The sequence below is a fragment of the Brienomyrus brachyistius genome, chromosome 1 (genome assembly GCF_023856365.1).
Source record: "Brienomyrus brachyistius isolate T26 chromosome 1, BBRACH_0.4, whole genome shotgun sequence".
Classification (NCBI taxonomy): domain Eukaryota; kingdom Metazoa; phylum Chordata; class Actinopteri; order Osteoglossiformes; family Mormyridae; genus Brienomyrus; species Brienomyrus brachyistius.
In genome coordinates this window covers 15,151,014-15,173,463 of record NC_064533.1, presented here as the reverse complement: position 1 = coordinate 15,173,463, position 22,450 = coordinate 15,151,014, and the positions used below count along the sequence as shown (strand labels likewise).

At 44.8% G+C, this 22,450-nt stretch overlaps 1 protein-coding gene across 5 annotated transcripts; it reads right to left on the bottom strand.

Annotated features, from left to right (window-relative positions):
• Positions 1-50: 50 nt before the first annotated feature.
• On the bottom strand, positions 51-22,431 carry mdm1 (Mdm1 nuclear protein). 5 transcript variants are annotated; one of them, XM_049016834.1, is made up of 15 exons: positions 22,295-22,431; positions 21,441-21,546; positions 21,021-21,358; positions 19,569-19,703; positions 19,017-19,202; positions 16,553-16,695; positions 15,815-15,911; positions 15,450-15,488; positions 13,913-14,091; positions 12,732-12,947; positions 12,182-12,342; positions 11,241-11,377; positions 10,498-10,732; positions 4,444-4,509; positions 51-526 (listed from the first exon to the last, which is right to left on the bottom strand). In XM_049016834.1, the coding sequence occupies exons 1-15, from the start codon at positions 22,310-22,312 to the stop codon at positions 417-419; spliced, it is 2,166 nt and encodes a 721-aa protein (XP_048872791.1). In that variant the 5' UTR covers positions 22,313-22,431; the 3' UTR covers positions 51-416. The 5 variants fall into 5 exon arrangements, with proteins under 5 accessions (XP_048872791.1, XP_048872809.1, XP_048872801.1 ...); XM_049016852.1 differs by having other exon boundaries at positions 12,182-12,324; XM_049016844.1 differs by having other exon boundaries at positions 12,732-12,944.
• Positions 22,432-22,450: the final 19 nt, after the last annotated feature.

Below are 22,450 nucleotides of genomic sequence, written 5' to 3'. Positions count from 1 at the left end.
CAGACATTCCTATGCATAAGTTTAAGATACAATAATTTACACTGGAAACACACAGAACACCCGTTATTTATTCTGTCACGTAATTACATCGGTGATGGCTAGCACGATTAGGTACCTATTCGTGTGCTGTTTGCGAATCGACTTTTTATAAAATACGCACTTCAATACACACTAGGACATCAGTTACCTCTGACCTGTGTAAAGTATTTTACTCAAGTAAATAAAAAATACATTGACAGTTTCACAAAATCTTAAATATTCAAACTTTTCATTTCAGTCACTCCCACAGGAAAAAAAAAATCGACATTTAATACCCCATAATATCCCATTTATGAGCAAACGTTGATCCAAAATGCCGACAGTGGTCGAGTTATCATTACGATGCGTTAGCCACGACGCGCTGGCCTCCTGCAAAACTAGGTGTTCCCCCAGAACTCTTCTCTCCTCTTCTGGGCTCTGGCAAGGACCTGTGAGGCGAGCGTGCAGGACTCCGCGGACCTGGAGGAGATTTGTGACATCCGGTCGTCTGCGTTTTAAAGGGGAATATGGGGGAAACGGTCAAATTTATTCAATCTGAAGGGTCCTGCTTCTAACTTTCACGTACTATAACACTTACAAGGTCACTGTTACTTTCTCTTCATGCTATGAACACAGAAGTAAAATGAGTCAAGACTGAAAACAAACCCTTTGAATACCATCTGTACTTGTACATGTGATTTTTGCAGAGATTATCTGGTTTCGCTACAACTGGAATTCCTTTCCAACTGAAAATTAGAATACAAGTTGAATGGTATGTATCTTTTGTGTGTCCAACAGAAAGGGAGTGGTTATTACTGTTGTTCATCTAAAATTGTGGATGTTGAGTTTGCATGCTTCTCACATTACATCTTCTCATAATTCAAAGGCAGACTGAGGCTAAATCTGTCTTTTGTGTGTCTTTTGAGGGACTTAAATCCTCTCCAGTATTTAATAAACCGTTTGTCCTAAGTTGGCTAGAGACCCTGCAACGATATTTACGATACCACCAAGGGGGCAGGTTTGTAGTAACTGACACACCGATTTCAGTTCAAAACCTCCAAATAATATCATTCCACATTCGAGGTATACGTACTGCATCGATTTTAATATCTACACTGATGTGGGTGGGGACAGCACGGTGGTGCAGCGGTTAGTACTTTCACCTCACACCTCTGACACCTGGGTCCAAGTCTCCACCATGTCTCCATGTGTGTGTTAGTTTGCATGTTCTGCCCATGTCATCATAGGGTTTCCTCCAAAAACATACTGAGATTAATTGGAGTTACCAGACGATGGTGAGTGTGCTCTGTGAGGTGTTGGCACCCCATCCTGGGTTAACTGCCTTATGCCCATAGACTCTGGAACCCCCACACAGAAGATGGATGGACATTGACGAGGAACTCATAGAAATGTTGCTGAATGTATTTGATTACAGAAATGCCCTGCTGTCGAGGGTGATATCAAAAGTCCCTTTCAGAAAGTCCCAGTAAGTTGTCTGGCGCACTGCAGTAATGCTGAAATGACGCTTGCAGACGCCGCTGCCTGTCTGACGATGGCACAGATCTGAGGACGGAGAAGCTCCAACAGCAGCTGCAGTAGCTTGCACTGTCCCTGCATTCACGTGCCGATGATGTAAACAATTTTTCATTTTATTCATTCCTCATTTACTTTTGATGCTGCCTACTTACACGTAAACTGTTCTATTGCACTTTCAACTGAGCTTTAATCAGGGGCAAATTAATCTTTTTTTTTTTGGGGGGGGGGGCATTCTAGGGGGAGGAGAGGCGTAATTTCCCCTTGAAAAAAAATCATCAGCATGTCATCAGCATGTCTTACTATTCAGTAGAACTATTCAGTAGCTTGATAAGACAATTTTACACTATATGTACAAAAATATTACGATGGACCTCTTAATGACTGCATTGTTCCATTCAGTGCCACAGGTGTATAAAGTCAAGCACCTAACCATAAAGACATGGTTGGGTGAGTTTGGTGTGGAAGAACTTCACTGGCCCACACAGAGTCCTGAGCTAAACCCCATCAAACACCTTTGGGATGAACTAGAATAGAGATTGTGAGCCAGGCCTTCACATCCAACATGTGACCTCACAGATGCTCTTCTGGATGAGTGGGCAGAAGTTCCCACAGACACACTCCATAAACTTGTGGAAAGCCGTCCCATAAGAATGGCAGCTGTTATAGCAGCAAAGGAGGGACCAACTCCATGTTGATATTTATGGATTTAGAATGGGATGTCATAAAAGATCCTGTAGGTGTAATGGTGAAAGTGTTCCAATACAAAAAATGTATAACGGAAAATGTAATTGTGAGAGAGATGGCTCAAAAACATGGAGTTTAACATGCTTACTTGTAACAATGCTATTTTAGGCTAACATATCTTTCATGGATAATATTAGCTGGAATTACTAAACAGGACAACACTGTGACAGTAGATTCAACATAACTGACTATGTACATAGCCTAACGCAGTATGGTTACATACTTCAGACCTCAGCTATGGAAACTCTTCCTTCACTAACAGAGCATTAGTTACCGGATTTCAACAAACTTTGAAATCTATCCTCTCTTCTCTGACTGAGTCCGATGGATTGGCTGTGATTGGCTGAATGGCCATTCAACTTGACCAGTCAACAAAAAAGTGTCTGTGTGTGAGTGGGGAGGGGGGAATAGATTAATGTTTCAGTTAAAGTAAAGATGTTACAACACCCCCATCCACCCCACCCCCTGTAATGCCCATGACTTTAATGCAGCAGAAAATGGGATATTGTTATTAATGTAAATAATATTAATAGTCTCCCCCATATCAAAGGCTTCCTACAGATAATCCTGCTGGTTTCCTGCTGAAATCCATGCAGTCAGGCTAACTGGTGTCTCTACATTGCCTGTAATGTGTGCATGTGCCCAGTGAAAGGTTCTGGCCCCCAGTGACCCTGACCAGGATAAGCAGTTGGAAGGACGGAATAATGCATTAAGAGTGCATATGTATATATTTATATTACAACAATCTAATGAAATTTATCAATAAGATATATTTATGTAGTAGAAGTGTGTATAGTGTTCTAAAGACTATATGGGGAAGATGGTGGTGCAGGAGGTAGTGCTGTTGTTCGGCAACTGGAGGGTTGCAGGGTCGAGCCCTGGTTCCTCCTGACCCCATCAAAGTGTCCTTCAGCAAGACACTGAACCCCAAATTGCAGGTTGGCACCTTGCATGGCAGCCTCCGCCACCGGTGTGTGAATGTGGGGTGTGGATGGGTGAATGTGAGGCATAACATGTCAAGTGCTATATAAATACAGTCCATTTACCAATTAAAGTAACCCATCTGTACCTATTTGTCCTATGTCATTTTATTTTGATCATAGTTTGTAAAGTATGATAATTAATACTTTATTGATCCCCATAGGGAAATTGTCTTTACACCTCCCACAACTTGCTCTTTTTTCATAGAGGAAGTTGTCTGCGAAGGGCTGCCACCCGTAGCGGCACCCAGGGAGCTGGGGGTTAAGGGCCTTGCTCAAGGACCCGCAGTCTGAGGCTGGGTTTGAACCTGCGACCTTCTGATTACAGGCACAGCCCACAGAGCCACACGCTGCCAAGCAATCTTAAAATGCAAAATAGAAAATCTGAAATTTAATGCAACAAAGATGGACCTGGAACTGAGAAAATTTTTTAAAAAATCAAAAATTCGTTGGAACACCTACCCCCTCCCCCCCGGCAGCTATATTGGCAACTCTGTCTTGTTGATGGAAGAAATATCTCTCTTTGTTTGTGGGTAAGTCCCCATAAAAAGTACTCAGTAACCCTAATGACATAATGACATTGATTCATCGTGCTCTACCTGCCCGGCACTTTTGGTTTGTCCTGATAACAATGCAATTGAATCCCTCTGATGTGGCTTAACTAAACCAACGACTGACTGGCCTTACAGAAAACCACTGGGAAAAAATTGCTTATAGTGAATCAACTAGCAGAGCCTCAATTTGTGTATATTTGAAAAGCTTACAGGGAAATTCCACCAAATTTAATAATTGCTTATGGTATTCTTCTATGAACCTACAAAAAATTATTTCCCTCACATTCCTTTGCCATCAAACAGACTAACCTTTAGCTGGTGAGCAGAAATCAGGCAGAATAAGCATAATGTAACAACAAATAGGACTGCGGGTTTTTTAAGTGTACTCTATAAAAACTGAGAGAAACCTGAACCTAGAACAGGAAACATGTTTTATGTTTTTTATACAAGCAGGAAATTATGTGGTAAGTATACCAAAGTGAGTTTTCAGTGAAATTAATTTGTGTGACTTACATCATCCATCTTTACCATGTACATTCAATTAATTTTAACAGCAAAAGGCACCTGTATGCATGTAACCCTTCTTGTCTGTTTATACCACAATACTTTACCATCAGAAGTGGTCGAGTCACTGGACTGGAAAAGAAATGGTTCCGGTCGTATTGTGCCTAAATTACCTGCAGAAACGAAAAAAACTGTCAATATGACAAGCAGTCTGCCTGTCTGACATATCTTTGTCTCTAGGAGGTAAATCAAAAACAGTGAGGAGGGGGAACACTGTCAGGTACAGAGGTGGGGGGGGCGCAAATAAGCTGCTCTACACTAACCCCACTTTAGGACCTCCTTGGTGAGTAACCAGCGACCCCATAGACTGTGCTGTAAGTAAAGGAGAATTCCAGCACTAAAACAGCTATTTACAATCACAAACAAGCATTTCTCCATAATAAAGCTACTGTTTCCAAAACTCTTCACACAGTGAGTATAACAGAGGTCCATGTGGACTGAAGGTGTCATGTGTATTTATTATGACAATCTTTAAGCTACAGTATGTGCATTTGTCAGTATGTTGTGTTACCACTTTAAAGCAATACAAATTTTGATATGGGTATTACACATATCATGTGGTTACATAGTAGTTGATTTTTTTAAAAACTTATAGACTGATAAAAACAGTTTATCACTACAGGTAATAAAGAGGTGAAAATGCATTAAAATATAAAAATAAAAGTTATTCACAGGCTGCTTCTCACACGTCAACGCAAACAGCCGCTAGATACTGCCTGAGGTTTTGACAGCAGTACAGCAAGTGAAACAAGTCAGAATTAAAAAAACAGAAATCAAAATGTCATGCAGGAATATCTAATGAAAATTAATATTAAAGTTGATGGAAAAAAAACATGATTTCTAGGACAAAACTGGCCTTTTTAACCGCTCACTTTGAATCTTTTAGTACATTTTTTTTTAACATTAAACAAAAAAAGGTTAACACTGAAGGAATGATGGAAACTTCTGGCAAGGTGCAATTCGAACAGAAGTAGGCGGAGCTGGACTCTGGCAAGGTGCAATTTGGACATAAGGGGGTGTAGGTGGGCTCTGTCTATATTTAAACCCTGTTTGTCCCTTAAGGTGAACGTAAACTTCAAACAACGTCCAGACAAAACTAAACTAAACATGTGAAAACAATCTGTCACACAACACCGTCATCTTTGTTTTATGTCACACCACAACCACAGAGGGCATCAGCCAATTGTGGACAGTGGGTGCGATCAGAATAAATGAAAAAAACATGAACTGTATGATGACCTCAAGTGACTGCTGGGACAGGATCGTAACGGGCTCCTAGAAGCAGGACTGAAGACCCATAAAGCAAGGAAGAAGCCCTTCATTAATGAGAAACAGGGAAGAGTCAGGTTGCAGTTTGCAAAAACAAGTACATTATTCCCAGACGCACAACCATAAATTGAATATAGTGTAATATATATATATAATGTTGATTCTAAGTTCAGCTGAAAACCACGCAGGTGTTTGCATTTTAAGCTCATTAGCACCAATAAATAGGGGGCATCTTTGGAATGGTTTCCTTTGTAAAAACATATCAAGTAACAGAAGCTTCTAGAGAAGGGGTGTCAAACTCCAGTCCTGGGGGGCTGGAGCCCTGCACAGTTTTGGGTTTCCCCTCATTTAACACACCTGATTCAATTGCTTGTGATAATTAAGTTTTGTCCTAGGAAGGACATGGCAGTGGTAGAACAACGAGAGGAATATGTGTATGTGTGTATATATCTACATATACATATATATACACACACACATATATGATTTGATTTTTAACTCACAACGACTATAATATTGATAAACGGATATTACAACATTTTATTAATTCCTGTAATGTGTACTTTAGGACATTCAATAGAATGAAAAAATGTTAGTCTATCTAAATACTGAGTTACACAAAAATCCAACACACTTCAAAGACAAAATGATGCATCTTTTACTGTTCTGTGTTAGTTTTTTAGGTCATTGTGTTAAGTGTGACACAGCATGCTCGTTGGGTTAGGACATTTGCCAGTGTCTGGTAGCGTGAGTTGATTCTGAGACACGCATAATGTGTTTTGGTGGTTTGGGTGCATTTTGGGGGTGAAACTAACTGTTGGGCCAAGGTGCAATTTGGTAAAGCGAACTGTGCAAAGAGTGATGAAAAAGTGATTTCAGCATGGAGAAACGCTTGTTGGCGATCGCAAAAAAACCTGTAATGTATATACACTGAGTGATTGTGGCACGAACTTTTTGTAGGTGACCCATCTTTACCAGCACAATGGCACCAGAAAAGAACAGAGGAGATTAGAAACCAGAAACAACTGGCATGACTTCCAGCTGTCATGGTGTAGGAATATTGTTCTAAATCCCTGGACACTACAGCTGACAGCAGGCTGTCATCCAAAACACAGATGATTCGCATAGATTTAACCTACAGAATTCTGTCTGATTGCTGTCTGAAGCCTCCATTCTGTGTATGAATAAATCACACTGTTCACTGTCTACAGAAAGTGTCAGGGTCTCGCCTTCTGGCTCCACGTCCAAGGCTGATCGTCGTATAACAGTGATGCCATCACCTTCACAACATCGTGCAGCCGCTGCTACTGTCAGACTCCAAATGAAGGGTGTTCTACTGAGGGTCCGAAGAGTCATTTTGTGAAATGTAACAAAACTGCATGGTTGATGCACTTATGCATTCTAACCATGGAGTGAGGACATCCAAAGAAGATAGAGAGTAAAAAAATACTAAGCCCCCCACCCCCAAGGGCTGATTTCTTAATGGAAGGGGGATCCGAGCCCTGATCTGCTTTCGTTTGGTGCTCCACCCGACCCCTTCTCTGACAGTCTTACCTTCCACATGACAACTGAAATTATGCCATATAATGATTATAATCATTTCACATTCATTTCAGGGACAGTTTTACTGCTTCTGCTACTTTGCTACTGCACGCTCATGTTGGTTGTCAAATTAGCTTTAATTAGTTAAAAGTGAAAAAGATCAAGATTAAATACTATCCACCAACGAAATGACAACACTGACTTGATTCACACTAATAATGAACGATAAATAATGGCTGCATTTATTGTGGGATGGGCAACAAGCCCAGGAAATAGAGCATTTATAGTAAATCTTTTTCCACAACTCTTTTAACCTGAAGGTACACTAAACTTTAGAGTTTACTAATTTGCATACCCTAACAAAACAAAACAATCACAAGGCTGATTATATATCCACGGTTTGTAATAATAACCGCTGCCTTGAAATCTGATTCCTTCAGTCGCTAACCACTGCGAATTCCTGGAAGGTGCAGAAGTGGGAATCACAATGCCTTTGGCTGGAACTCTCCACACAACCTGGAGCCCAGCAGTTCGAACCCCGGCTCCTTCCACCTAGCTCAGTGCACATGTGCCTGCATGTGTGGTGAGGTCATTTTTTGCTCACAGGAAGTTACTTGGGCTTGGCAAGAAATTGCTGAGGAGGACGTACAGAGGGGAGACTGACCTACATATTGTGGTCTCACCCCACAGGTGGCGGAAACCCTGCCTCGTTCTTCTCACACAAAAGGGAGTACGGTAAGTTCTTTGTAAATTCTCAGACTCTGGGTATTTTCCACACACACATGCTGGCCCTGTTCTGATATCACTAACTGAGAGATACATTACAATTACTCTTCATTAAATTCAGCGGCAAAATATCTAAGGTCAGCCTTAGGGCAGCACCTTCTGAGAGGCCATAAACCCTTTGGAGCGTTTATCAGTATTTAGTGTTTATGCACAGCTGTGCTGAATTTAAATAGTGTCTAATCACTCATTAACTTAACATACACTACTGGGCAAAATTGTGGAAACAATTTGATTTTTAGCATTATGCTTTAAAAAGGACACAAATATTGGCAGTAATTTTGTAAACAATCAAAGAATGTTTACACTGGGGGATATTCCATGAAGCAGAATTAAGGGAAAGTCTGACTTATTTCGACAAGTCTGGCTCATTTATGTGGGAGTTCTGTTCCATCAACGCATATTAAATGAATCCCCGATGAGTTACTATGGTAGCTTAGGCGCCTAAACAAGTCTGATCCATCCATCCATTTTCCAAACCGCTTATCCTACTGGGTCGCAGGGGGTCCAGAGCCTATCCCGGAAGCAATGGGTACGAGGCAGGGAACAACCCAGGATGGGGGGCCAGCCCATCGCAGGGCACACTCACACACCATGCACTCACACATGCACACCTACGGGCAATTTAGTAACTCCAATTAGCCTCAGCATGTTTTTGGACTGTGGGGGGAAACCGGAGTACCCGGAGGAAACCCCACGACGACATGGGGAGAACATGCAAACTCCACACACATGTGACCCAGGCAGAGACTCGAACCTGGGACCCAGAGCTGTGAGGCAACAGTGCTAACCACTGCACCACCATGCCACCCCCAATGTCATATCATGTAATGAATATAAAAAAAAGCTATAAAAATCACGTCTCAGCATTCCAATTAATTCTAAGATAATTAAAATAAAACTGTGCCCATATTTCACGAAATACGAAATACAATGACTGAAATTGAAAAAAAAAATCATTTAAAATAATATGAACAGGAAGAGTGGGGCATGGTGGTGCAGTGGTTAGCACTGTGGGAACACCTCTGGGACCTGGGTTCGAGTCTCCTCCTGGGTCACATGTGTGTGGAGTTTGCATGTTCTCCCCATGTCGTCGTGGGGTTTCCTCCGGGTACTCCGGTTTCCCCCCACAGTCCAAAAACATGATGAGGCTAATTGGAGTTGCTAAATTGCCCGTAGGTGTGCATGTGTGAGTTAATGGTGTGTGAGTGTGCCCTACGATGGGCTGGCCCCCCATCCTGGGTTGTTCCCTGCCTTGTGCCCATTGCTTCCGGGATAGGCTCCGGACCCCCCGCGACCCAGTAGGATAAGCGGTTTGGAAAATAGATGGATGGATGGATGAACAGGAAGATATTTTTATATTTTGTTTAGTCACAGTCTACTTTGAAAGTTTATTAGTGAAAAGCAAAGACAAGACACGGTTATTTGTGCAGAATCAAATCAAATCATACAGAGATCAAATCATACAGAATAACATTATACAGTAAGAATGACACGTGAACTCAACCCAGAAGGTTCCCCATTGGCTATGGGGATCGAACCAGGAACTTTTATGGTGAAAGGCGACAGCATAAACCACTGTACCACCATGCCACTGTACTAAGCGCGTGTGACATTTACATAACTTAAGCATTCAGTCTGTCTGTAATTCATTGCCAAGCCGACTCCCTGGCTGTATTTATGGCCACAGAATTGCCTTTTTTAGCGATTACATCTTTGTATTTTTCATACAGCTCCATCAGCTCTCGTTTTACACACTTTCCCACTTACCTCATTTGATTGATCACACACTAAGTGAGACTATGCAGGTCTGTCTTATATGAGCCTTGATTAGTTAAAGCTGAACTGTGTTAGTCAAACGACATGAGGCTAAGTTTAGAGATGGCGCTAGTTTGAGTCTGACTTTTTCGGGAAAGTCCGGCTTTCTTTGGCTACTTTTATGGAATAACCCCCGGAACAGTTAAATAAGTTACTGGAGTAACTGGAATAAAGTTGTGAAATCTCTCAAAATTGGAAGTGCTTCCACAATTTTGGCCAATATTGTAGAAGGTCACATACCAATAAAAAGACTCAGAGTTCCTAAAAGCCATTCTCGAAATGTATCATTCAATTATCAATGGCACATAATATAGCTAGTATTTCAAATTGCATAGGAATGCTTATAAGCAGGATAATGTTTTTGACGAAAATTGCCGGCTATTACAGGCTATTTTCTCCATTATTAATTATCGTAAATGCAAATATTTCCACTTCTGTGTGCAATTATTCTGAAATGTGTTTTTGCTGTCTAGTTAGATATATTAATTGGTTTTGTTGCAGTGTAAAAAAACTTAATGATAGCTAGCGATCTAGAACCATTTAAACTGTAGCAGTTTACCTGCCGTTACCCACACTGGAAACTGTGGGTCGTGGCTATTCCAGTGTGTCCGCTCTGCTTACGGGTGTTGGTCGCAGGGCCTACCGCTGGTGTACCTGGGCCACAGTAGGTGTGACTCTACACCACTTACCGTTATGCTGGAACTCTGGGTCCCTCAGTGTTCCCTGAATCCGATTGGCCGGTGCCGAAACAGCAGGACAGGCGGTGGCGCTGTGTTTCCAAGGCCACCTGGAGTGGTGCGGAGCACGCACAGGCCTGTCGGGGGGCGGGGCACCCACCGGCAAGACGTCCTCTCTCAAGGGGATGGGATCCTCCGTGCTCAGCCCAGCTACGTGGGCTTGGGTCTGGGCCCAGTCATCATCAGCCTGAGCAACACAGTCCAAATAAGCACTGGCTGCCTCTTAGAGGACTTCCCCATTAGTCTAGGTGTTACCTATACTTCCAGATTTCCAAATATAACCCATATGAGGATTTCATGCTACTGGCATCCTGAAGCAGAACTGAAGAATTTTTACTACTAGCCATCTGGACTACTTCCATGCAAAATGTATTTCAGCAGGCAATTACTTATAACCAGCGGGCTAGTGTTCAGTTGTTTCTACTCGTTCTTCGTCTAAATTACTGGCCTAGGGGGACTGGGTAAACTTAATTTCCAGCCCTGCAGGGGGTGCACTGCTTTTTGCCATATGCTACCTGGGATGGGCTCCAGGCCCCCCCCAACCCTGACCAGAGCAGTCAGTTTGAAGATGGATGGATGTTTACCTATCAGAAGGTCAACCCTGTAACTGCACTGTATCTTGTAATAATCTTGCATGACAACTTAATTTGTTATGGGAACAAGGATGGGGGGGGGGCATGGGGAGGGCGGTGTACCTTCCCAGGCTCTGGCGGTGTGGAGGTGTGAGACAGTGGCTTGAAGTGATTGTAGGTTTTGCCCAAAGGGGGGTCACACCTCCGGACACCTTGAAGGAAGCCCTTCAATGTCGGGGGGGAGACCAAAATCGCACCCCCTGAAAAAGCCAACGGCAAAAAAAACACCGAACAGCATTAATGATCCTGTGTTAACCCATATGGAATGCAATCTGTCCTGTAGTTTTAAACCATGTAATCGATCCCCCCAAACTTAAGTAATGACTTGTTTATCCTCTATTGTTTTGGGTTGGTGGTGTAGTTCTGTGTGAAAGTTTAAACTAGAAACATTTTTCTTGTTTGTTTAGCATGAAAGTCACACTTCCTGTTGTGCAGTGGGAAACAAACAAAAGCTACAAAAGGGACTCAGAACCAGGAACCAGGTTTCAGAACCTTGGTGGGAAAGCACCTTTACGCTTCATGCAGCATACAGCACCTTATTTGCAACAATCCTTGTCATTATCAATAAGACCTCTGGCAGATAAGTGCCCTAACTCACTGAAGCCTGCCTGAATGAAGAGTCTGGTAAAGGGCAAGCGCTGGAAAGAGGTCAGATGTAAAGAACCACGCATTTATTTCCCGTGGTCGTTCATACTGAAAGCGGCAGCTGCGGTGAAGCCTTTGATTACATGCCTGTTATCTCCGTTGCCTTGCTTGCTAACCCGACCTGCGTGCTGTACGACCCTTTGATGGAATCAGAAGTGGGTGACCCACCCGTTTCCAGAGCCAGATCTCACGGCCGGCCGTCCCTACCATGTGTCAGAGCCACGGCTTTCCCCCCCCTCCAATGGCTGGAACGGAATCCCCCCTACAGAGCTGCGTGCGTGGGCCGCCTAGTTCCCGAGGACCGGGGAGACTAAGCTTACGCCTTACAACCAGCACGCCAGGCGTAGGTGCTCACTCACCCGTGATGGGGGTGGTGAGGTCATGGTGCGTCCTCTGTGCCACAGCAGCATCCGCCAGCTTGGGCGTGGGCAGCCTGCCGTCTGGGACGAACCCCTCTGAGCTCGGCGGCGGGGACAGGTGTCGCCTCTCTGGCAATCTCAGGCTAGACCACAGAGGATCGCTGAAGATTAGAAGGCAAGCAATGCCTCGTAACAGCCTCAATACCGGTACGACTGCAGTTGAACCCCCCCCCACCCCTCAATTGGATCAAGCTTTGCTCCACTGGGACACTAGCCTGTCCAACAGAGCGGAGACACAATGGGCGTGGCCATAATTTGTGGCTGCTTTTCTGGCTTTGGCCGATTTCCTTCAAATTTGAGCCGGACTGGGGGTTTTTCGACTGACGCAGCCTCATTGTAGACGTCTGTATCAGATTTCGAATTTAATTTAGCATTTAGTTACACTCCTGGTTCTGACACCTCAAGGAAGTGAATGAAAATACATGTTAAATGTCCCCGCAACCCTGAGAAGGAGCGGTTCGAAGATGGATGGATGGATTGATGCACATACTGCTTGTTGGTGCCATTTCCTTTGTTGATCTTCACCTCCTCCTCTTCTTCTGCTTCCTCCTCTCTTTCCGGCTCGCCCCCTTTCTCTGCCTCCCCCCAGGCTAGCCTCCTCCGTATCTGAAGGTCAGGATCCTCCTCTACCTTGGAGCTTCTCCTGCTGTCTGGGGGTGTCGGTGCAGCCACAGAGCCGATGTTGCCGTTCTCGCTGTCTGCGCTACTAGGATGGGGGGGATGGGGGGGCACTCAGCTCTGGCATTTCATGGATCCTATTTTACACCAGCAGAAAGGGCAGTGCAAAGTGGTTTTGCTATCCTGGGTTGTTCCCTGCCTCGTGCCCATTGCTTCCAGCATAGGCTCCAAACCCCCCGCGACCCAGTAAGATAAGTGGTTTGGAAATTGGATGGATGGATGTTATAAAGTACAGCTGGTTCTGTCAAATAATCATATTGAAGAACTATATATATTTAGTTCCCCGCCTCATGTGTGTGTGTATATATATTATATATATACATATATATATATATATATATGAAATTTGAGTTCATTATCATAACTATGTGCTGATGACAGGCTATGTGAGCAGCTCACAGACAGGGTATTTAAACACAGCAGGATGAGCAGCGATCTTCTGCTTTGCCCATCGTCTGACATCATTATACCTCTTTCGACACGGAGCAGATGATCTGCTGATGCCAGCAAACGAGGACACGCTCGCTCACACCTCATCGCACGCCTGCTTCCCCCCGAACAGCGGTGCTCCCGTACATGTGCTCCCATTTTAACCGCGCACTCTTTCATAGTCACCTGCATGTTCAAAATTCCATCTCATCATTTTCTGATCTTTTACTATAAGCCGTGACTCAGTGACTGGCTGCTCATGTTGGAATAGATGCAATGTGGCTGTTTTTGCATCAGCCCGGTTTCTGTGACGTCATGGCGGCTGATACCATATATGGTTACCATATACATCAGTTACTTTGCTTACAGCATGAACATATGAATGCATTTCCGTATAATAATTTCACAAGCTGAAGGCATTTAGCTAGACGTTCAGAAACAGACACGTACAATGTGAATAGACACGTCCGTAATACTCCCTACCAGTCCACCGCAGGCGGAGAAAGCAGGGCGAAACTCAAGAAATACAGAATTTGAAATGCACCATCCTCTCCTGTCTCTTACCTGGGCAAGTCGAGGCCAGTGACACTGCCATTCTGCCCCACACCCACAGACGAGGTGACTGTAGAGGCCTCCCACAGCCCATTCTGCTCAGACAGGATCTGGTTCAGGTGGTCTCTGGAGAAGTGGGTGCCCCTGGCCCTCCTTCTATAGGCCTCCGCCCTCTCCCGCAGCTCCCGCACCTGAGGACCAATCAGCAACAGCTACAGGGGTCAGGTGATAACTCCACCCAGCCAACTGGTACATCTGGACTCAGGAGTGATTTGTTATGTGTGTGTGAGAGCAGAGGATCAGAGGCAGATAGGACTGAGCCCTCCCACTGCTGAAAACCCTGGGCAGGGTCTGGGGGCGCAGAATCATGTGAGGGCAGGGCAATGAAGGCCTTAGCCCTGGCCATGTGATTGCCCCTTACCCGCAATTTGGCTACAAGGTGCCGAGTGATGCTCAAACACATATCGCATGGATGGCAGACTGCCGTGGGGTGAGTTGGCTCAGGCGATGGACGTGAACGTGGCTAGTTAATCTAAAGCAGTGCTTCCCAGCCCGGTCCTCAGGGACCCACAGACAGACCAGGTGGGGAAGGAGGAGGTAAGGAGCGTACACTGATTACCGCGTGTTTCCGCTCCCACCACACGATGAACCACCTCAGGGATGAGAACCTGAGCGCAGCCATGCAGCAGGTGATACCTCAGCACCACACTAGTCCAAATGGAAGAGTCCACCTCAAGTTAAACCCCAGTAAGACTGAACTGCTGTACATCAAAAGCAATTCATCACCAACTCTTGACCTTGCCATTTCTTTTGAAAACTCTGTTATTGTCCCCTCAAAAACAGTAAGAATTCTCGGTGTCATTCTGGATGACAAATTGTCATTCTCGTCACACATTAGCCACCTATCCAGGTCCTGCAGATACCTTCTCTACATGATTAGAAGAATTCGCCCCTTTCTCACAACAGACGCTACTCAGTTACTCATCTAATCCTTGATCATCTCCAAGTTGGACTACTGCAACTCCCTCATGGCTGGTCTTTTATTGAAGGCAACAAGGTCGCTTCAGCTGATCCAGAATGCAGCTGCGAGACTCAGCTGTAATGTTTCTAGATTCACCTGTCCTGCAAGCAGGTCCTCCAACTCACGGAAAATTTGGGGGTTGGTGGCAGAATTGGCTCTCCAGCCACTGGAAATAAAGACTGGGTGGGTTAACACTGGTGTAAAGGGTGGCATCTGAACTAAGCAGCACCTCCAGACATCTGAACCATTCAGGGACCGTGTTAAGGACGGCACGAACCACGCCCCCTTTTCCTAGAAGGCATGCACTTTAGCATGCTGGTTCATAGGAAGGATGAAATGGGTTTGTATCACTAAAGAATCTGTGTATTAAAGTCTATTGGTATTGATTTCCCTTTCTGTGTTAATGATCATGTGGTGTTTTAGCGGACGTTCTGTAACATTTCACATGCTTATGACAGAAATGCATTTTAATGCAGAATGTTGCAATGATGCTGATGTAGAAAAGTGATGCTGTGCAGGTTATGTTACCTCGTCGTACCACATGTGAGCATGGTCACTGTCACAGCCCTGCAAAAACGAACGGCAGAGACTCGACGTCACAGGTGAGCTCGACTTTGCGAGGTGGAACAGCACAGAGCAACCTTCCTAAGACACTGCAGAGTCTCGTTTTCATGGTGGTAAGTGCATTCTTCATGTATCGCCCATTTGCTCAGCTTTCCCATACTGTCAGCGCAACAAAGCATGTAAGGGTGAGACTCAAGCTCACAACCTTCCGGATGTCATGCAAAACAAAATGTCCCTGTCCTTTAACTAAACCATTTCTTACTGACTGACAGTAATGCTTTTATGACCACTGTTCCAATGTCCCCCCCACCCCAATCACCCTGTCCCACCTCCTCTCCAGTTGCAGACGCTTTGATCCAAACTCCATCCTTGTACCTGTAGAGCTGAGGGGAGCGGAAATTCGAGATATACTCAGATTTCCCCTTCCTGCGGAAACATAAAAACCCCATGACTGAAGGCTAACCAGACTATCTCAGTTCAGTAACTAGTTATGCAAGAGGAGTCACGGTGATCCAGATCTTGGAGAGCAGGCGACACAGGGTGGGGTCACAAGGCGAAGTCAATGGCCCCAAACGTGTACTTCCTCATTTCTTCGACAACAGCAATTTATATCCTTAAAGATTTAAAGTTTAGATGACGGTAGGAGGAAATACACTTACAAATACAAAGTGCAATACTGCACAGACCGGCCAGGAGGCCAGATTTCACAGTCTCTGTACATACCATTTCGATAACACACATATTACTGAATGCACACAACGACGAAAAGACAACTAGAACAACAATGACCATCACAAGGGATGTTAGTTTCCGTGTTACTATTATGTCATACTGTTAAATGAATGAATAATGGAAGACTCACTTCTCAGTGAAGCAATACTGAAATTTATACAGACAGCGTTAACTGGCAGAGATTGTTATGATGACAGTGGAAAGAAGGCTGGAGAACTGCATTCCATGTACATACCAAATTTATGTGTGCACGTGTGCATGCTTGTGCAAGAGATAAACAAGAGAGCGACATGCCGGAACATTTCACTTGGCACGCCCCCACAGCAGCCTCTCACCAGCATCCAGAGTGAGGGGTGGAGCGCTGATGCCGTTTTGATGACCTCACTTCCTGCGGCCTCTTCTCCCCCGCAAGCGTGGCAGACCCGTTCTGCTGGCGGGGTTTCCTGTAGCGCTGCCCCCGGTTGACCTTCCTCTTGCCCTATGATGGAGTCAGTCAACTTTAGGACTACATGGGATGTCATTATACCGCGGCCACTGCAATTGCGGAGTTTTTACATTCAAAAGCATACGCTAAGACATTCGTCCGGTCCGTCCGGTTTAAGGAACATGTGCCGTCGCATGCCAGGGCGCATCAGGAAAGGGAACTGGAGATAACGAAGGGTTACGTGACAGAACCGCCCATGTGCCCAGAGATGCAACAGAGCGCCTGAATATCGCCACAGACATTTATACAAGAAACTGGCAGTAACATAAAACTATATACCGGTATACTGTGTAAATATTATACAGTCACTGGCCACTTTATTAGGTACACCTTGCTAGTGCTGGATTGGACCCCCTGTTGCCTTCAGAACTGTCTTAATTCGTTGTGGCATAGATTCAACAAAGTGCTTGAAAGATTCCTCAGAGACTGTGGAGGCCATCTGAGTGCAGTGAAATCATTGTCATGTTCAAGAGACCAGTCTGGGATTAAATGAGCTTTGTGACCTGGCACATTGTGCTGTTAGAAGCTGGGTATACTGTGGTGATAAAGGGATGGACATGGTCAGCAACAATAGTTAGGTAGGCTGTGGCATTTAAATGATGCTCATTTGGTGCTAAGGGGCCCAAAGTGTACCAAGAAGATACTCCTCACATTGCACCACCAGCACCAGCCTGAATTGTTCATGGTAGGATGGAGCCATACTTTCATGTTGTTCATACCAAATTCTGATCTTACCATCTGAATTTCGCAGTAGAATCCGAGACTCATCTGACCAGAAACATTTTTACAATCTTCCACTGTCCGATTTTGGTCAGCCTGTGTCCACTGTGACCTCACTTTTCTATTCTTAACTGACAAGAGTAGCACCCGGTGTGATCTTCTGCTGCTGTAGCCCATCTGCTCCAAGGATTTGATGCATTCTTGCATTCTGAGATGCTCATCTACATAGCTTAGTAGTAACAAGTGGCTATTCGAGTTACTATTGCCTTTCTATCAGCTTCAACCAGTCTTGCCATTCTTCTCTGGCCACTGCTGAACAAGGCAGTCTCGCCCAGAGAGCCACTACTCACTGGATATTTTTTTCTTTCTTTTTCATAAACTCTAGGGATGGTTTTCTGTGGACATGCCAGTAGATTAGGAGTTTCTGAGACACTCATACCAACCTTTCTTGCACCAACAACTGTGCCGTGTTCAAAAACCCTTAAATCACCTTTCCTCCCTATTATGGCGTTTGATGTGAAGATGATTTTACACATTGTGCTACTGGCAAGGACCGCTTAGATGTTTGATTTAATGAGCAGTTGAAAGAGCTAAGTGAGTGTACAGTAGTTACAGAAAGCCTTGATTAATTCTTTAAAAATATTGCAAATTTACCGGATTCATAACAAAAGTCCATTGACAAGCAATGTTTAACAAATCTGCACATACTTTCAACACAGGTTTTTTTATTAAGTGCCATGACTTTTTTGATTGACTCGATCACTTCTGTTCTTGCCATTTTGCTATTAATAGCAATTTTAGTCATTGGCTCCCAAATGGATACTAAACAGAAATGTTTGGTGTTTTATTTTAGCGCAAAGGTGTTAAAAGGCACCCAGTGAGACTGTTTGTCATTGAACTTTTTAGCTCAGAACAGGCTCTTCTAAAAGAATAATTTGGGTTTCAGTTTATTACTACTTGACCTTAATGTTGTACTCAATACTATTGTTTTTTCTATTTTATAAAAAATGAATATATATTTTTTAATAAAACCAATAAATTTGCTTTTTTTACTGTAATAAGCATCCCAAGACTTTCTATGAGGTATATTATACATATTACCCATAAATTACATCCATCCATTTTCCAAACCGCTTATCCTACTGGGTCGCGGGGGGTCTGGAGCCCATCCGAGAAGCAATGAGCACAAGGCAGGGAACAACCCAGGATGGGGGGCCAGCCCATCGCACGGCACACTCACGCACCATTCACTCACACATGCACACCTACGGGCAATTTAGCAACTCCAATTAGCCTCAGCATGTTTTTGGACTGTGTGGGGAAACCGGAGTACCCGGAGGAAACCCCATGACGATATGGGGAGAACATGCAAACTCCACACACATGTGACCCAGGCGGAGACTTGAACCTGGGACCCTGAGGTGTGAGGCAACAGTGCTAACCACTGCACCACCATGCCACCCCTACAGCAAATTACAGTTTATGAGAATTGTAATGAAATGTTTTGTGCATCAGGACATGCCTGTATCCTTCCTGATATTCCCTCAGAGTTGTGTGCGGTGCCAGCATTCGAGTTAGAGGGCAGGTTCGGGTACCTTAGCGCTCCCTACAGGGCAAACGCTCTCCTGCAGCAGGAGTGCCCCCTCTCTCCCATCCAGTTCCTGACGTAGCCGTGGACCGCGGGGGGGCTGGGCCCCTTTGAAGTTCTTCCTGTACTCGCTCTCCATGACCACGGGGTTGGTCTTAAATGGCGGGATCATTCTGTTGCTGCTGTAGACCATCTAACAAGAGGGGGGCAGTGTTAGGATCTTACAGGGATCATGGGAAATATTCAAATGGACATACGAACCTGTGACCTAACGACGCGACTGAGAAGCGAAATTCCTTGTAAATCTGTGAGCATCCATGAAGAAAACTCTATTACGCTGCATCCTGAGGGGTTTCCAGGAGAATTGTAATGAAACACCTTGGCAGCTTAATCCACATGTGACTCACAATCGCCACCTGCAGGCCGCCAGTTTAGTGAGGATAATCAGCTCTTGACCGGAAGCGAGAGCCCTGCGATACTGCTGCGATGTTCTACCTCTGCAGAGCTGTGTCAGTCCAAGGCTTCCACGAAGTGCAAGCCCATTGAGGAAGCAAGGTACCTGCTCAGCAGCCAGCAAGGGGGAGCGGCATGCGGCCATCTTCCAGGTGAACTGCCGCTGGTACTCCGATGCCTGGCGCCCGGGTCTCTGCTCTGCAGTCCTAAGAGCTGCCTTTCGCCTCAGTGCACGTTGGATCTGAAATGGCACATGGGGCAGAATACCACTATGATAAAAGTGAGTGTATCACAGTTGGGGGTTCGAAACCCACCCTTCACCATGTGTGGGTATGTTCCCCTCATATTCTGCAGGTTAACCTATACATGCTTTTGTTCCCTCCCACTGTACAAAGACATGCAGTTAGGCTGACAGGCATTTGTTAACTGGACGACCACATATACTTTACTTCAAAGAGCTTCCCCTTTAGAAAGTGAAGAATGTAATTTCCATTTGTTATGTTTTCTGAGAATTTTTTGGAAAATGCACGGCGTACATATTGACATTTTCACTGAAGTTATAGAGAGGTTAGGAGCGTGTGCTGTTTACAGAGCATCGCCGCACCCACCACACAACGAACCACTTCAGGGATGAGAACCCAAGTGCAGCCGTGCAGCGGGTGATACCTCAGCACCACACTAGTTTGAAGGGAATGGAAGAGTGTGAAGTTATTCTCCATTGGTCAGAGTGCCAATCCTGCCACCAACCCCCAAATTTGTTGGAGGACTTACTTATAGGGCTGGATGTAGATTAACATCATACCCAGGATAAAGCAACTGCAGGTTAAGGGCCTTGTCCAAGGGCCCAACGTAATAGTATCACTACTGGCATTGGTGGGATTCAAACTGGCAACCTTCTGTTCACGAGCACAGATGTCTGCATGTTGATTGTTGCCTGTTATAGTCTGCAAGAAGCAATAGAAGGAATTCAAGTAACAATTTCATTGTACTTTGTACCAGGATACTGTACATATGACGATAAACCTTTGAGCCTTGAATCTCTCACACCTCCAGCTTGTGTGTCTGGAGTTTGCACGGCCTCCCTGTGTTGTACACGTTTCCTCCAGGTTCTTTAGTTTCCTCCCACAGTCCAAAAGCACGCAGTTAGGTGAAATGATGTTTGTAAATTGCCCTTAGTGAGTGTGACCTGCAGTGTACTGGTATCTTATCCAGACTGCTCCCCAGCCTCTGGTACAAGCAGATACATGATGCTTGCAGTGTGTTGTGTTACAGGGGTCCCAAAATGGGGGGGGGCAAGATCCCTAGATTTCCACAGTACATTAATAAAAATATGAAAACTACCAGTGAAATCTTCCCCCACCCCCGCAAAATGGGAGTCGTGAGTCTCTGTTATTTTGGGGATCATAAGCTGAAACCTTGGGAAACCATGTTTTATTTGATGGTCGCCTGCATGGAATCTGGGAAAATGATGCCTTGTGGAAGTCATGATTATGATTATTATGTGCGTTTAATCCCAGTGCTACTGAGCAGAGAGAAGAGGCTGATGCGTGACACTCACTCCATTCAGTGTCACCTCTGCCTTATCCACTGTGGCTGGGGGCCCGTTTGCCTGTCTGCTTCCCTCAGGTTCTGGAGGAGGGGGCTCAGGCTTAGACTCAGCACACTGGCCTTCAGAGGGCTTAGGGCCCCTGGGAGCGAGAGGGGTCTCAGGCCCCTGAGGGCTGCACAGTTTCTCCACAGGAGGGTCTGCGAAGCTGGCCTTAGGTCTGCAGACCTCCCGTGTCCGAGGCTCCCCCCGTGGGTCCACAGGCACCTCCCACTGCAGAGATTTGGGTACTTGGGGTTCGTAGAAGGGAACCGCCTTCTTGGAGAGGAAATGGGGCTCCCTGGTGATCCCTACCAGTATGAAAAAGACACTGTCACAAACAATACGAGACAATGGGGTGGGTGGGGGGGGGCGGGGGTTACTAATACTTACCAGACTGGTCTGAGCGCAGGCCGGCCTGCCGCATCTCACACTGCGGGGAGACGCTTCTGCGCTTCACCCGCTGACCCTTGAACTTGCTCTGGTACTCGCTGACCCCCTGCACCAGTCAAGCAACAGTTACAGTTCCTGCGATTCTCTTTCTAGTTTAGCAACTGCAGTAGAGATTTTGCAAGGACTTCCCCACGTTTTATTTCTTATCTCGCTTTTTTATTCAAACAGATGTAATCACTAACTGATAAACAATAAAATACAGTTGAAGCAGAATCAACGGTGTAACTTAAAAGCAGTCGATTACAGAGAAGCCTATGCTTAACCACCAAGCTACCGCCGTAAATATAAAACGTGCAATCATAAATCCAAATAAGTTATGAAAATTTTATTTTAAGATTTAAAGTGATAACTTAATATAAATTGTGCAAACCATAAATCTCATTAATCACGGCCTAAAACGGATAATATTCTCATTGTTCGGCTGCGTTAGCGGTCTCAAGAGTTTGACTTGTTTATGCATGTCCTAGTTTCGCTGTACTTTTACTACCACAATAGCAGCGACAATCAGATAATAAACCGCCTTACGAAATGAAACGTCACGAAATGAAAAAACTACCTGATAAGATGTTTATCTAAACATCGATTCCGTCGATTTAACCACGTTCTCTTCAAATTTTACGTGCAAATTAGAACGACTCTATCTGAACCAATTTTAGGTTCAAATGTAGCAGCCGTCAAATCGAAAGCTTTTCTGCACACGGAAACAGTGACGTTGCGAGCATGTGCCTGGTCCAAAACACTGATTTTCAACGAAATAAAGGAGTGTACTACTGCATATAAGCACAGACGTTTACCTTAAAGTGAACTTTCATTTTAATTCAAGGGCAACGCAGAGGGCTGTAGAAGTGACGACGAAAGTTGTTATTGTTAATATCACGGTTTAATGAGCGCCCAGCGCTTCGGTTACAGTAACGCGTTGCCTTGGTAAAGGTTGTAGCGTCCTTAGTCAT

Bases quoted from the DNA above. Each gene is read 5' to 3' on its own strand.
- mdm1 (XM_049016834.1), bottom strand. The intron at 19,704-21,020 runs GTGAGTGTCACG...GTGCCATTTCAG, and splicing joins CAGAGGTGACACTGAATGGA to ATCCAACGTGCACTGAGGCG. The intron at 12,948-13,912 runs GTAAGAGACAGG...CCCCCATCCTAG, and splicing joins ACTGGCCTCGACTTGCCCAG to TAGCGCAGACAGCGAGAACG.